The sequence below is a fragment of the Vidua macroura genome, chromosome 3 (assembly GCF_024509145.1).
Source record: "Vidua macroura isolate BioBank_ID:100142 chromosome 3, ASM2450914v1, whole genome shotgun sequence".
Classification (NCBI taxonomy): domain Eukaryota; kingdom Metazoa; phylum Chordata; class Aves; order Passeriformes; family Viduidae; genus Vidua; species Vidua macroura.
This window is the reverse complement of record NC_071573.1, coordinates 21,113,070-21,129,184: the sequence shown is the minus strand read 5'-3', so window position 1 is coordinate 21,129,184 and position 16,115 is coordinate 21,113,070. Positions and strand designations below refer to the sequence as shown.

At 40.5% G+C, this 16,115-nt stretch overlaps 1 protein-coding gene across 1 annotated transcript in view; it reads right to left on the bottom strand.

Annotated features, from left to right (window-relative positions):
- The window catches only part of PLB1 (phospholipase B1), a 76,288-nt gene extending 62,710 nt beyond the window's left edge, over nt 1–13,578 (bottom strand). The window contains exons 1-12 of the mRNA XM_053972890.1: nt 13,530–13,578; nt 9,752–9,789; nt 8,575–8,638; nt 8,034–8,092; nt 6,589–6,620; nt 5,662–5,705; nt 4,615–4,699; nt 4,080–4,131; nt 2,853–2,939; nt 2,304–2,366; nt 922–1,004; nt 68–77 (exon numbers count right to left, since the gene is read on the bottom strand). Of these exons, the coding sequence (XP_053828865.1) occupies nt 68–77; nt 922–1,004; nt 2,304–2,366; nt 2,853–2,939; nt 4,080–4,131; nt 4,615–4,699; nt 5,662–5,705; nt 6,589–6,620; nt 8,034–8,092; nt 8,575–8,638; nt 9,752–9,789; nt 13,530–13,578 (666 nt within the window). The remainder of the gene's footprint in view (nt 1–67; nt 78–921; nt 1,005–2,303; nt 2,367–2,852; nt 2,940–4,079; nt 4,132–4,614; nt 4,700–5,661; nt 5,706–6,588; nt 6,621–8,033; nt 8,093–8,574; nt 8,639–9,751; nt 9,790–13,529) is intronic.
- Nucleotides 13,579–16,115: the final 2,537 nt, after the last annotated feature.

Here is a 16,115-nt window from a genome sequence, read left to right as displayed (position 1 = left end):
CCAGACCTCTTCCCCCGTTCCATCACAACATCTCTGAGGTTATACACTTGCAAAGCTTGTGAAACACTTCAGGATGACTGTATTAGTACATATGGTGTCCTATGCCATGATCACAGGGGAAAAACATTACTGTGGAGTAAGACAAAGTGTAATATCACCAGCTGTAAACTACTCCATCATAACTGCTCATGTGCACACTCCTACTCCATACTAAATCGGGACACAAACTACTCACGCTTTTGTTACAAAGTACTGAGAAAGACAGATAAATAGATGCAGTTACCATAAGGAACTGACAACTTCGATGTTCTCTACCCTAGCATACCCTAAGCCCAAGTAGAATCTTTCCAATAGCCTAATAATGTCCTTTAAAATCAGTTGCTCATTTTGTGAACATTGATATGTAGAAATTTAACTTTTGAAGTACCTGCAGAGCTTCTGACTTGAGAGTTGCAGAACAAAAGTACCACTGAATAAAAACCTGGGGGTAGCTAGATGGTGGAGTTTTGTGATCATAATCTAAGTGCTGGGTCTGGCTGGGGTGGAGTTAACTTTCTTCATAACAGCCATATGGTGCTGTGGTTTGGATTTGTGGCTAAAACTGTTGATAACAAACCAATGCTTTGGCTCTTGGTGAACAGCGCTTGTACAGCATCAAGGCTTTCTCCTTTTCCTTAACTCTGACTCAATATTTAAATATGCTGTCCAATTTGATAGGATTAAAAGCACCAGCAAACTATATCTTTCAGAGAGAGTATATCAGAAACAAAGTGAAGACTTAAAATCTTTTACATACTTTTATATTAAGGGCATAAAACCAGCTCAACAGATTGTATCTCAGTCATAAAGTCAGTACATATACATAGGTATTTGTTGAACACCAGCGGGAGACAGTGACAGGAAGTTAAAGAAACCTGTTACCTGGCATTACTGTAATCCTGGTGTGCAAGAGAGGCAGTTGTGAGCTCAGTGGAATCCACCAGATTTATGAAGGCCTTGGGAACCTGCAGTAATAAAGTAAAAATTATTCATGCTAGATTTGCAATTGAAGATCAGCAAACAGCAATTATGGTAAATTACGTCTACAACTTCACATGTATTACCTCTGGCCTGGGATTCTGCCTAGATAAAATCAATTATCTAAGTCTTTGCCAATTCTGTCCTGAACCCTGATCCTATGCCTGCTATCTAGGATCATCATTTATGAAGTACTTGTGACCATGCTTTCTTTACTGAGACACAGCTATTCATTTTGCATAACCAAAATGGCCACCAGCCAACTGAATGAACTCAAATGTACTTGAGACTACCATTTTTGTGGCAACACAGCAATGAAAAGTTGGGGATGAAACATCCTGCATAACAGCAAAAGCAGTCATGCAACCCTCCATACCTTTCCCCTGTGCAGAAAGCAGCTTTTCATTTACATAATGATATTTCACTTTCACAAGTGCACATAAACAGATTCTGGAAATAATAGTGGAAAGAATCTGAAGAGAATGTGTGGGTGGAATTTCCCCCATACACAACATTTGTCGAAGTCAATTGGAGAAAAACGAGTGGTTGTGGTCTGATGCAACCAAAATGTAGCAGGTTTAGAATATGCTGTAGGCCTTTAATGAAAAAAACAAAATTAATGGAAGATGCTATTGAAATAATTCAGTTAAACAGTTTATAGTCTGCTTTAGTAGAAATATATCCTCATCTAGTCTACTATCATTAGTAGACCAAGACACAGAACAGAATGCTTCCCAGAAACCATCCTCGATAAGCAGATAATTCTTAGCTCAGCCAGCTAGAAAACCTTTAGAAAGGCTGAGATTTTTAAATTAACACAAAATAGGAAAAAAGGTCTATTATATGTATTTTAATGGATGTTTTCCCTGGTCTGTAAAAGTCATCACCAGGTAGTTAGGAGCCTGTACACTGCCTAGGTGTTCCACACCAGTAATTAGATATCAATTACTTTCACCAACAGCCCTGTTAAACATAACTTTCAGACCTAGACAGACGTACTCCAATTTTCACAGAAATCATTTCTAAAATACCCAAAGATTGAGTGATACATTAGCTCTTGTTGCAAGACAGAGCAGTTAGCCATCCATATCCTTTCTGCTTGCATGCATCAGCTTTTTAAAAACAGGAGTAAAACACTTAGTGAAAACAAATGGAGCCAGTGGGTTGATGTTAATGAGACTGGTGTTCTAAGTCATATGAAGAGTGGTACAAGCTCTAGTCTAGTAGGGGAGACTGGAAAAACACACAAAGTATTCAGCTATTCAGGGTTGATGAATATGTCTTACCTTCTTATACAAAAAATCCAAGACAGCTGTAAGTTTTTCCAGGTTTTCCAAGATGCAGTTCTTCTGTAAATGAGATGAGAAAGGCCATCAAAACTAGTAGAAAAAGCAGTTATCCATTTCCTAAAAGTCACAAACTCTGTGTATTGAGCTGTGTACTGAACGGTTATTAAGAATAACTCTATTCTAAATTCAGCCTTAGCCAGCAACAACTAAAATAACATGGGAACTAGTCTTGTAATTTAACTGCCTATAAACAGGGAACTTGACATATAGTTAAAAAAAAAGACAGGGATAGGGAAGAAAAGTATCTTTATACTTGAAGGTGGAAAACAGTTGTTCTACTAAGACATCTCAGACTAGGGGTGGCAAATTAAGTACAGATGTTTATAAATACAAAACACATCATGTGCCAGGAGCTTACATCATTGGATCCAGGCACGTCAACATCCCAGACCTAACTACTCCTTTGGTTCCCTGTGGCAGAGAGCAGAGTATGGGAGTGTCCTAACTACCTGCATTGACTGCTAAACCACCCCACACAGTGCTTACCAGTTGTGTGGAAGCATAGGACGAACATGAGGTTTCAGCACTAAAAAACACTGTGATCAGTTTCCAGTTATTTTGGAAGTCCATCATCTGGGAGAAAAAAATAAAGGGATCATATGACAGGTGATCTATTTGTTATTTTCCTTTCTCACACACAATTTGCTGTGGGTTCAAAACCAGCAAGACCAAGCAGTAGTCCATGGCCCAATCCTGGTCATCTTGGTCCCTTCCATTTGACAAACCATCCAGCTTTTCCTCAGAGGACACAGCAAACACATGGTTAGGCATCAAGTGCTGCAATTAAAGCTGAACACAAAGCTCAGGACAGAGCCTGAAATTGCTGCTGCTGTAGGAGACTATATTGGAAAAGATGGGCATGGACAGCTTAGCACTGAACTTGATATTGTCTCTTTCCATCACTGTTGCAACTTGCCAACAGGATTACTGTACATGAACTGCTGAGAAGGGGTCACACTAGAGGGACAAAGACTGGAATAAAAAATCTGAGAGCTAGAGCCCTGCTCAGCTGTGCTGTGTTTATTAGGCAATGCTGTACAATCCTAAAGAGCCTTGGTTAGAACCACACAGTTCCACAAACATGCATGCTAAATCCCTGTAGAGCAAAGAGGCAACAGCAGAATTGTCTTGGCAATTACTTTTCCCCATTATTTCAAGACTATTTTACAAAATAACATCATGGTTAAGAAAAAAAGGAGAAATGATTGCTTAAAGCTCCAGGATGGGACTTAAAAAGCACTCAGCCATGAGCGATAATTCAAGCACTCACCAGCATCAGCCAAAGCATATTTAGGTCTTTATTGGCCTTTTTGAAAATATGTTCCTAAAAGACCAAAAAGGAACTGAAGAGACAAATACTGAGAACTATTATTTTGGGTTGACTTCTCAGAAACACTGGCAGTTACAGAGTGTAGCTAGCAGAAGTCTCACATCTTTAGCCAACAGAAAACAAACATACTGGCTTCCCTACTAAGCTCTTCAGCTGCTTTGACAAAAGTAAAAAGGTGGGATACTTTCAGAACAAAACTCTGCACTTGAAAGGCGCAGAATTGATTCTTATTTACAGCAGAAAGACTGAAGTCCGTTAACCTCAAGAAATGGCATTTTCTGTTTTGAAAAAAAATTTGAACGCTGTTCAAGTATCAAACCACTTGTCTGCCTTTTTCTGCTTCAACACCATGCTTTCTGAATTATCCTGTGCTTTAAACAAACCTGATCCACTTTCATGAGCTCCACTATTTCTTCAGCTTGATGCAGGAGGTCTCTGAAAAGAAGAAAGAGAGAAATGATGAAGGCATCAGTAAGGTTAAAGCTTTGGCTGATTTTTATCATTGAATCAAACAACTTTTGAGGATTCAGGTTGGATTAATCTTTTCCTAAATGTGTTAAGATTAGACAATTGACAGTGCTACCCAGAGAGCTTTGGGTGATTAGTTCATATTCAGCTACCTGACTTTCAGACATGTGCACTTAAATAAAAACAGCAGCTCAGTAGGCACACCTCAACTTCTACTTGAGCCAAAAATTTGTTTTGCAGCTATAAAAGAAACCTGATGTTAACTCAGGTGATGCAGACCCTGAAGTGGGGCTTTGTTCCTCCTGATTCTGACAGGTGCCAGTTGAGCCACAATGACAGCCTCTGCCAGTACTGAGCACAGTGAAGCGCTCCAGGGCTGATCAAAGATTTCCATCAAAGATTTCTTCCCCTTGTACATCAACTGCCCAGTGAAAAGCCCTTCAGACTCACCTGGCTTGACTGTCTGGCATCTCTCCTGCTGTGCCAGGTGGAGGGGACAGATGTAGGACCGAGGGGTTGAAGGTGCTAATGAGAGCTGAATGACACACCCAGGTTAGGAGATTTCTGCATCCAGCAGACTGCTACTCTGCTGAGTCATTAAACACAACTGAACTAAAACAGTACTAGAGCATGTAAAGTCTGAGGATTTATTGGCAAGCACGAGAGGTATGCCCAAGCCCCACTGCAGATATTTTTCTTGGTTCTACTCCTCACCTTGTGGAGTGAAGGCTTAATGTCTGAGTTTGTCTCCAGACTCAGGTCAAAAACCTCTGTCCCCATCTCATGTCAGCTACAAGTATTGTAGGTGAGCTTAAATAGAGGCAGCTATAGAAATGAAGCTATGGGGCAAGGCTACCCAGGAAGACTCATAAAACACCAGCAAGTTGCCATGTTTTAAACCCATTTTGCAGGGAAATGGACATCACACCAAGGAGTTAAGATACTAGGAAGATGATTTGGAGGGCAGTACCATGGAGCTATATATTACACAGCATTTAAGTGGGTATGAAACGTTTACTTGCAATACCCTTTAAGCAAGTAAAGACTGCTTTCAGAGACAGCCAATAGACAACAAATTCCCAGATGTGGCGCAACTATGGCAGTCGCAGTGTAAATTCTAAGCACATGGCAATTCTGGGCAGGCAAACCCACACAAAATTTCAATGGGCCAGCAAGGGCCACAAGCACACACCAGCAGAGACTGTGTAGCGGGTAGAAATAAGAGGCCAAAAAACCCTGTTGGGCATTTAAGAGTTTTGCAGCAGTCTGTCACACCCCTCCTTCACTCCTGTTTGTCTACCCAGACAGTCCCTTTAAAGCAATCACGAACAACCTGGCTGTACTCATGTCCCCAGGTACACCATCCCTCAGGCTTCCCTTACACCCCTGCAGCGTGCCTGTGCTGCACCTGCTCTGCAGCCTAGCAGAGCCCTGGAGCTCCTGCCAGCAAGCTGTTAAAATAATTTGCTGAAGTTTTAGTGTGACAGCAAGACGCACCTGCTAAAGTTGCCACGCTTAGTTCAAGGAAGTTCTTTCCTGTGCTATAGAAAGGGAAGAGAAAACAGGAAGTTCCTGTTATTCCATTTCTCAAAGAAAAATTATATTACAGCACAGCCTCAATTTCTTATTAGTTATGCTGCATCTCAGAGTGAAATTCATGGCAGCTGTTGCAAGTAAGAAAGGGGCCTTTCTTTCCCCAAAACTGTCATGTCATCAGCTACTGCTGAGTAAGAACATAGTCTCAGATCTCAATTTTTTGTGTCTCTTTACCCTCTGCATGTTGCAGTACTTGTGTTTGCTTATACGTAGGTATAAGTGATGCAGGGGCCTCTCCATGCATACTCACATACAAGTGGACTCAGATATTTTTGCAACCATTAAAAAAAACTTAGTCTTTTAAAGTTTATCTGTGCAGCACTAAATCCTCACCTGGAAGGCTGTGACTCAAAAGATCTGCACAGACCTGCAGCTACAAGATTTAGCCATATGTTCACTCACTGATTTGGATCTGCTAAAGGGGCATGGAAGAAGGAAATGGTGTAAAGCTTGTCCATGAAGCACTGGGAATCAGCCAAGCAGAGGACACAGTATCTGGACTACTGAGTTCTTAGCTCTGATAAATCCCTGCTTTCTAATCTCTAACTAGTGAATTATTATATTTACTGCCTAGGATTTATCACACAGCAATGATTCTTAATCAAGGGTATTGCAACCCTAAGGTAATTCTATATCCTCCATAAATACAAAAAAAAATGCTACCAAAGGATGGGGAAAGTTTCAGTGTCTCAAAATCCTTTCTATTTTACATAGGCTTTTTCCTCCTCTCTATAAAACAATAAAAAAAATTGTTTGGGCCTAACTCCTGCACTGATACTATAGAGATTAGGATAATGTAACTTATAAAAGCTAACTATTAATTCTTACCTTTGGAGTAAATCCTCACCAGATCCTGATGTCTGTGAACAAAGAAGCAATAAGAATAATATTAATTAAAGTGTAAACTAGACCTAGGCATGCTGTTCCCCTACGATATTTCAGTCTGTTAGAGATAGTATTGTTTTCTACATATTCTCCATTGTGTTGTAATCACTCACAGATTTAGATTATTTTCCAGAACTTCCCTATTATGGTGCATTTTCATAATCTGGTAATCCTTTTTTAGTTACTGCTTTCATTAATGATTTTTTTTACATCTGGCTTAAAATAGAATTTGATTCATTGAAATCAAATTCCATAAAACAAAATGCTATTCTAGACCAAATTTCTCTGGATCTATTCCTACTCCTTTTCAACTATCTAAAGTCATTTAGATAACTTACATAGATGGCAGTCAGAAGAGTGTCTGTTAAAAAGAAACTACATCAAGAGAGGAACTTCACTGTTTTCAGAGAGTTTGATAAGGAAACAGTGACAGAGATGTTTGCTCTAGGAAAGCAAACATTCCTTAAAAGATCATTTACATGTTTTTCTATGACACCCCCACAGGCAACAAAGACACCAGCACAAATAAAATTTGTTCCAAAGGGCCATGCACTTGATATGGGTGAAGCACCTTTGCATTCAGGACAATAATTTTTTTCAAAAGAGAGACGTACTCACAAGGAGTCCAGAAGTGCTGATTTTGTAAAGGGAAAGTATTATATATTCATGGATATAATCTCAAATTTGAAAGTTGTTTTGTAATAAAGGGAGACTCTCCCCCATTTTCCACAGTTGCAGCCTCTGCAATAGCTATCAATTTTTGCTCTACAGGGATTTCTACACTTCCTCAAAGCTTGAGAATTGTGGTCAAATGCTTTTAATTGGGCCTCAAATCTGTTTCAGGTATCTACTTCCAACTATTAAGACAAATAAAGATCCTCCAAATCTAACTATATTATTACAGGCAGGAGAACTTTACCCAATGATCTACACAGCATAAACGTATCTTTGTGATTCTTGGAAGCCTTCTGCCTTCTAGGTAGGAAATAAATTTCTACAGAAAACACTTGATGAGGTGGAAAATCTATTGCATTTCTCATCAATTTGTATTTGTTCTAGTTTGAATTTTCCCAGCATCTTCTTCCAGTTATTCTGTTATGCTCATTGTTAGGAAAATCCATGCACTCTAATCAAATATCATGGTTCTCTGCAAGAGCACTGTGATCACATTTCCTCCTGCACAAAGTCAGCTGGCTATTTTCAGATTCAGGGTATATTGGACCACTAACAGCAGGTATTTCCAGCCATTTTTTCACCAGAAGTCTTTGATGTTTGTGGAAAGACCGAAGTCCTGAACACCCTGAGACTCCAAACTACATCATGAGCTGACTTCATCAACACAACAGAGGAAATGGGTCACATTCAGCACATTTCCTGCTTGTACTTACTCCTTGCAAACTTCCTATTGCAGTGACTGCTTTAATGTCAGCTGGCCTTAGAGCATGAACTGCAGAAAAGTAAAAGACTCCAGGTTACAAAAAAGCCCAAAACAGTAACCCCAAAAAGAAAATTATATTTACCAGTATATTAAAACATAAAGGTGGCTAAAATGGTAACAAGTCTATACTGATTGCTTTGATTGGAGGTTTTAAACTAGTCAGAAAGCATGAGAAACTTTACTCAGGTGTTCAGGAAATACTTTGGATGTTTAGAGGCACTGAAATGCTCAACCATCAAGCAAGAAAAGATAAAAAAAACCACTGCTGGGAATGATTGAAGTAATAGTGGCATCCCCAGTCATCAGCTGACGAAACAAAGGTAGAAAAGTAATCACAAGTGGAACAAAAAACTAAGGAGTTTATAGAGCCCAGCTTCACCTCAGTCAATCCCATACACAGGCATCCCTGCAAACAGCTGATTTCTGCCCCAGCCCATTCCCAAACAATTTTGTGAGGGAAAGCCTCTGCAGAGACAATATCAAACACAAACCTGAAGATGAAGGGGTCTCAGGGAACATCACCGGCTCACATGAAAACTGCAAGCTTCTTAGAGCCTTAGACATGAACAAATAAATACGCTTGATTGCTAAGATCTAACAAAGAAATTTGTTGAATGAGGGGTCCTACAGGCTCCATTCTCACACGTAACCAAGATTTTACTCATGTAAACAACTTCAAAGAACAATTACACTTCTGTTAGAAATACATGGGAACACAGATCTAGACAGCTGCATTTTTAGTTAACTCTTCTAGAATTTGACACTTTCTGCTCAGTTTTCTTACTGGCTGCCACAGCACTGGGCCTGAGCAAACAATGAAATGTGCTGAACACATCCTGCCACATCCATTGCTGCAGTGACTGCTTAATCTGGAAGAGTCATATGGACAGCTACTGCAGGCACCTCTGTGTGCCAAGGAGCACCCAATTGACACAACAAAACATCTCCAATACACAACAGGAAAGGCAGAATGAACCAATTCTGGCTCCTTAACAACACCTGGCCAGGTGATCAGAAAAGGCAAGGATGTGAGTGATGTTATTCACTCAGCATGAAAGACAGCTCAGTACCAGCAGGAACATTGTTTAATGCCATCCTATATCCTTATGGTAGGCACAGCCCAACATCAAGTGCTTTAAAGGGACATGAAAGGCAATCCTTGCCTCCTCAGGTGACTTGGCAAGGGGTTCCCTCATCACAATGACCATGAGTGGCTGTCTGACCATCCCTAATAGCTAAAGGTGAAATCTATATAGTGACAAGGGCCACCAGGGTCCCCACACACTCCCTAGTGCCCAGCTGGAGGACTTTAATGGTGCAGACACTTTGCACTGTTATAAAGCAAATTGGAGTTTAATTCTGTGTTTCTAAAAGAGCAACAGAGCATCTAGGAACAAGTGCTAACCACAAACTACCTACGTACAGGATATGCAACCTAATAACAAACATTGCTTGAAGAAAACCTCATTTCTTGATTATATTCTGTAATCTTGCAGCTGCACTATCACATTGCTGACTCACTGGCTTTGCATTTCTTCTTTGCAGAAGCAGTTTAGAGCAACAAGCTGTATTCTTTCTTCTTCTGCCTGCCTCAGAGGAAGCAACAGCTTGATAGGTAATGATAGGTGTTGAAAAGAGAAAAAAAAGGAAGTTGTACTCATACTTTACCTCTAGTTTCTCATATTCTTCCTGATCATCTGCATTACCTTAAAAACATTAAAGAAAGGGTTATGCTATATATTTTTTTTTTACCTTAGGAAAAAAAAGTTTCGTAAGACTTCATATACCTAAAAGCACAGAATCTGGAGAGAAGGCACCTTTCACATCTGCCCTACATTCCAAAGATGAGGCTCATCCTAACATCCAGAATATTTTCTTTGATTTTGTATACTAGAAAAAGCAGGTGAGATATGTTGAAATTAGTGGAATGCAATTAATTTATAACAGCAGGTGATGAACTGCTTGTGGATCCCCTCAAACAACTCCATCCTCCACAGGCCTTCCCTACCTGTTTTCCTCTTCAGCACATTTCATACACTGCTGTAGTCGCATTCTGTCCAAATTTAGAGTAGTTTAAACATGTACAAGGTGAAACTCCTTAGAAAGGAGCAATTCACATTAATCTACATCTTCCACAGTCAGGAAGCAGCATAACACTGTTGTGAGTTTGCCATAGTGATACAGAAACAGCTGCAATTTCTTCTCTTAGTAGAGCGTTGGCAGACAAAATAGCCTGTGGAGCCAGGAGTCAGGCCTGTAGACATTTCAGTAAACATTACTCTCTTTCCTTGAGCATACACTTGGATTTATACAAATTGATTTTGATTTATTCTAAAATTTCCACAAAGAGAGCCACAAAGCCTAGGTCAGCTGAACTTCAAAGCATGCTCTCAGCTGTTCTTGCTTGCCCCACTGAAGCCATCAGCATCCAGCAAGTCTTACACAGAATTAGAATAATTGTCCTTTAATAGTCAGGAGCTATTTTTGGAATATTTAGCCCTGCTGAGTACTTCTGGCTTGTATACCTTACTTTCCATGTCAATGACAGAGTAAGAACTGAGCCTGCTCAGTCCAGCAGGTGAGACATCCTCGGGTGTAGGGCAGCCAGTGGTGCCCAGGCTGCAGGGAGATGTGCCTGGCATGAGCAGGGGGCTCTGGGCAGCCTCTGGGGACACATGTACCTGTGCACACTGGTCAGTATGGTGACACAAAGCCACTACTGCTCCCCATGACCGCCTCAGCCTGTAACCTGTGCCACACTACACAACCATATTCAATAAGTGGCAGCAACTTCTAAACGTGTTTTTTTTTCCCTACTTGGGTTTCAGCAATGAGTTATTTGCAAATTTATGTTATTTTTACACTACTTTGTAGAAGGTTGAGACAGTTTCCTGGCTGTTGTGTGACATTTTTTTAACATTTCTGCCTGTTGAATCTGTGGGTTTTGATGATGCTTTACTCAGGGCAATAACCAGAACACCAACTCTGTTTGGGATACTGGAGGCAACAGCAATGAGGGACTTGTCTGCATCACACAAACCTACTGCAGGAACGCAGTATCTGAGAATTTTACACTAATTTCAACTATATTTGAGAATATTTCCTTAGGTTACATTGAGAGAGAAAGAGGATCCAGTCCCAGTTTCCAGGACTCAGGGAGTTGGAGGAACAATTTTAATGTGTCAGATTGAAAGGCTACCTAGTCTGGGATTTGCCTCTGACAATATCCAAATACAGATGCTTAGGCAAAGAATAAGGAAAATACAGTTATATTTCCATTTTCTATCCTCCCAACTATCCATACTATTGTGTTCCCCAAGCAAACAATTACTTAATGTTGATGAGCTCCCTGACATCTTTCTTCCATGGATTTGCCTATTTGTTTTTCTAATACTTTCACTCTTTTGGCTTTCCCCAAGAACTGTGGCAAAAATGCTTCATCACTCAATTACTTCTCATTTGTTAATAACCTGATTGTTTCCTTGTTGCTCTTGTAAGGAGTAGTCATTCCCTTGTTTCTGCAAAATTTGCTGTTTTGCATGCATGCACCTGTATGTCTTTATGATATACTTATCCCTTCTTCTCCAGGCTGAAGGGTCAGTTTCTCTGATCTCATGTTGAAATTTTTTCCTAAGTCTGACCACTGTCCCCCTTTATCCTCCTCCTAGGTTTTACCACATCTTTTTTGAGATGACAAATCCAGACCACTGTCAAGATGCAGGTGAACCGTGGCCCTGTACACAGCAGCAGCAATGTGGTTTTTATGCTGTTCTCTTGCTAACTCCTGAAAGAATTTCTCCTGACTATCACTAGCACTGATATCTTGAGACAGTTGTATTCTGGGGTCAAGCAGTATCTATTCAGAGTTCACCATAGTGCACACATAGATAAGAGTAATATATAAGGGGAAAACTTAGTCTAAATTTTCATTCTGAACATCCTGAATAGCTTTGCACCAGCAATTTAGAATCCACCCTTATCTAGATCACTTCTGAACATGTGCAGAGCCCACATCCAACACAGATCAATATGAGCATACACTTAATAAAATGGACACATTCATATTTCTGCTTGGCTCGCTCTCTTGGGTGGATATCATCTAATCCTGGCAGTTCTTTTACTATCTGTCATCAGTTTGTTCAAGGATTTGGTCATTGCTCCTCTTGTCCCCTGTGCTGAAAGAGTTGGAATGCAAGGCCTTTTTTAAGTTGTTATGCAAGGACACCAAAGAAAAAAAAGAATTTGTCAGGCTTCAGCCTTCTTTTGTATATCAGTCAGTCCTACAGACTCCATGTTTCAGAAGTATTTGGAAAATGATTTATTGGTTTAACAATGATTCATTGTTTCTCTTCAGATTAATTTTTGTCTTGGCTAATTAAATTTTAACCTCTTCAGTTTTCTTAGTTCATTTTGGATTTACACTTTCCACAGGATGACTTTTTAAACTCCTGCTACTCCCAGTATTATAGTTACTCCCTTACTATACCATTGAATAATTCTAACTTGCATTTTCAATTTTCTTGACATAAAAAAGAAAGTATTTTTCAGACAATTCTCCCAAAATTTGGGAGAGACATTCTAGCTCTTTCCTCCCTTGCTCTTATGGTTAATATGTTTCAATAAACAATTATTATAGGCTGCTATCAATCAACATCTTTTTTCCTGGATAAAGTTTTCAGAAGAACTGCAGCCACTGTGCATATTTTGCACTAAATTAAAAAGCTCAGATGTTATAATTTCTTCTGATTACTTCAGGAACCAAAACCTCCTAACAGTTTATTATTTATCAGAGCACCTTATAATCCTCTGAATAGTGATCATCACAGCCTACTGCTAAGGTAAAGCTCTATTACAAGTCATCATTATTTTCTTACAGGAAGAGACCTGAAGCACAGAGCCAATAAAGCCAAAGCATACACAGTATTTTCAGTCTTGAGCACCTACAAAACTGTCATTGGCACCAAACATGGACTTCAGAGACCCAGTATAGGGAATAAGGGCTCCCCCCTATCCTGAATATTACAGAAATCTCAACAATGCCTAGAATGCTAGGATGCTGACTAACCTTTCACTTAATCTTCTATCACTGAAAAGAAGATGATCATAGTTATGAATTCAGAGGAAGCCTCTGTTCCTTGCTTGAATTTCTGCACCATTTTGGCACAGCTCTCACTGCTAGTCTAATTGTTTGGTGATGTTTCTCTCACCAGAATGCTTCAGTGCCTAAGACACAGTCTATCCCCAGAACAGTGCAAACCAATGAATATATCTTCCTCCAAAAATGATCAAACATACCCAAAACTGTATTTAAGATCACAGTTTAACTCACAGATTTTCTTCATCCTGCTTCTAAAACTCCTGCTATACACCCACCTTGCAACAACTAAAAATAGAGGTTCCCAAATACTGTGCAATGCAAATTTTCAAAGGGCCTTCCAAAACTTACCTTCTGAGGAGAGCAACCAAAGGAACAGCACACCTAACAATAGCTTCATGGTAACCACCTCTATGGCTGATAATCTTGGAGTGCTGTGTGTTAGATGTTAAGGCTGAAAATAAAGAAATTCTCTTCCTTTTTCTCCTTTATAACTTAGAAGTTGATAACTCAGCAGCCATAAAAGTTATTAGCTTCTACCTTTGGAAAGCAAAGTGACGATGATATCTCATTTCATTGCCCATTCAAGGGTCAAAGAAAGGGCACAGCTTCTCTCACTTTGTTCAGACAGAGCTGGCCATTTTTCAGGAGAATTCTCAGCAAATCTAAGGACCAAGATCACATGAGTCAGCTTCCAGCAGGGTCAAGGCTCTTTCAGGCAATACATAACATATTAGTTTGGCATTAGCCTGCCTCTACCAGGCAGGGAAGAAGCCTCTGTTCCTGAGGTGACAAGGACAACTGAACCCTATGCAGCAGCCCATACCCATCCAAAGAGGAAGGTTGTGCTCTTCTTTTTGTCTCCTTCCCTACCTGTGCTCCTTTCTTGCCTTCAACCAGACTCATGCTGTGCCTGTTTCTCTTCCACTAGTTCCTCTTCTGGCAGATTTTCCTTCACTGGGTTGTGCCTCACCAGTATTTGCCACGACAGAGCAGTGCCAGGCAAGCAGGAGCAGTAACTCTGCCCTCATACTGCACAGGTCTCCAAACCCCTTGCTGTGACACTATTACAGGAGCAGTCACTTCAGCAGAGTCAAAGAGCGTGCAGAAATGCCAGCTAGACTGTGATACAACACCCCCCAGCGAGACTACCACTATGCCTCAACTACGGCGTCAGGGTCAAACCTCTGAAGAGCAGCCTGCTGTCCTCCCACCAAACATCAAAGTGACCTTTGGCCCTTTCCGAGCCCATAGACACCCAGAGAGAGCTCCTACATGAATAATGGGAGTCTGCTTAAGTAAAGAGCTTTAAATGCTTAAATTAGCCACTAACACACCCAACTCAGGCAGTCTAACCCATCCTTCAAAGGGGTTTTTGTTTATTTTGGCTTTCTGTTTTTTCATTATAGAAATTTGACATTTTTTTGAAGGAACACATTGGAGGTAGATCTTGTGCTCATTTCTTTTCAAAAACCAGGAATGCTATAATAACTCTGAATATGAACAGCTATTGCTCAGAGCAACATGTAAGGAGGAATGTACATAGACAGGGGAGAGCATGCCTTCACCCCCTGAACCTCCACCCTCAACTCAGCAAAAAAATACTAACACAAGGGACTTCTCACCTCAGAGACAGCTGCATCTTCAAGTCTGAGAGGGATGAGCTCATTCTGCTTGGGGGTCCCACACCTGAAACAGTCTGATACCCAAATTCCTTTAACCAGTAAGGCAATGAAAATTTAAAGTCATTGTCAGGGCACAGCACCACACCAGCAAGCCCTGCCTGGGCTGAGCTGCAGTGGAACTCCCCAGCACCTGGTCAGAATGAGGGAGGTTCAGATGAGGCTGGTCAGGACCATTATCACCTCTCAGTCAAGGTGGCATTACACAGTCTCAGCATGGATGCAAGTTACCTTTGGTGCATTTTGTCATTACATCCAAGGGTTTGTGGCTGCTTCACTCCTCAATGGAAAGCTCTCACTGTCAAAAATCTGAGAAACAGACTTCTTGAAGACCTGGAAGTGTTTAAAACCCCAGAAAGCCTCTTTCTCATTGTAGGCCAAGAAAAACATAAAAAGGAAGGTAGCAATAATTCACTCATTTGCCATAAACCACAGATCCAAGAGTAAGTTTAGCCTTTAAACAGCGTGACATGTTCCAGAAGCAAAGCAGCATTAACTTCAAGGCTTGTAAATCTATTGTAAACAGTTCTTCCCACTACCAAAGCATCAAAATAGCTCGTAGACTGAATAGCAAATAGCAAGTGGCAGCAAAAATCAAAAAAAGTTTGCAAAAAGAAGAAGAGAGAATTTTCTATTAGATATAGAAGGTGTCAGAGACAAATTAAGACTTTTACATTACTGCAAGGGCAAAGCTAGATGCAGCTACAGAAGGCAAGGAGAGTTTCAGCCCATAAACCAACCCTCAGCTGATGGTATTTAGGAATACCCTAGGGAACTGCACCCATGTAGCTGATTACCTAATGATCAACACAGAACATCTTGTGTCTTCCCTAAAGTGCCTGCTGCTGCTCAGGTGGGACAAGGAGCTAGCTAGGCATGATAGTTAACCCTGCCTGAATCGTGTGAGTCTTCTGGCTGCTTGCCCTGGATGGAGAGGGCTCATAACTGAACTGGCACAGAAGAGTTTTGAGTGAGATTCAATGGTGAAAAGCAGAAGTTTTGTGCCTTGGCATGTTCTTGAGCAAAGGACCTGTTTCACAGGTCTACACCCAACTGTGCAAAACACCACCAAAAAAAAAAAAAAAAAATCAAGTCCCAGTTACAGTTGTAAAACCAGCAACACCCAAACAGATACTCAAACACAGGTGCTAAAGCATATTAGCCAAACTCTTTGATTCATTCTACATTTTTAGGTGGCTTATCATATACCTAAAGCTTCATCTTTCATCTGGTATGGGAGCCACAGCTGGGAAAG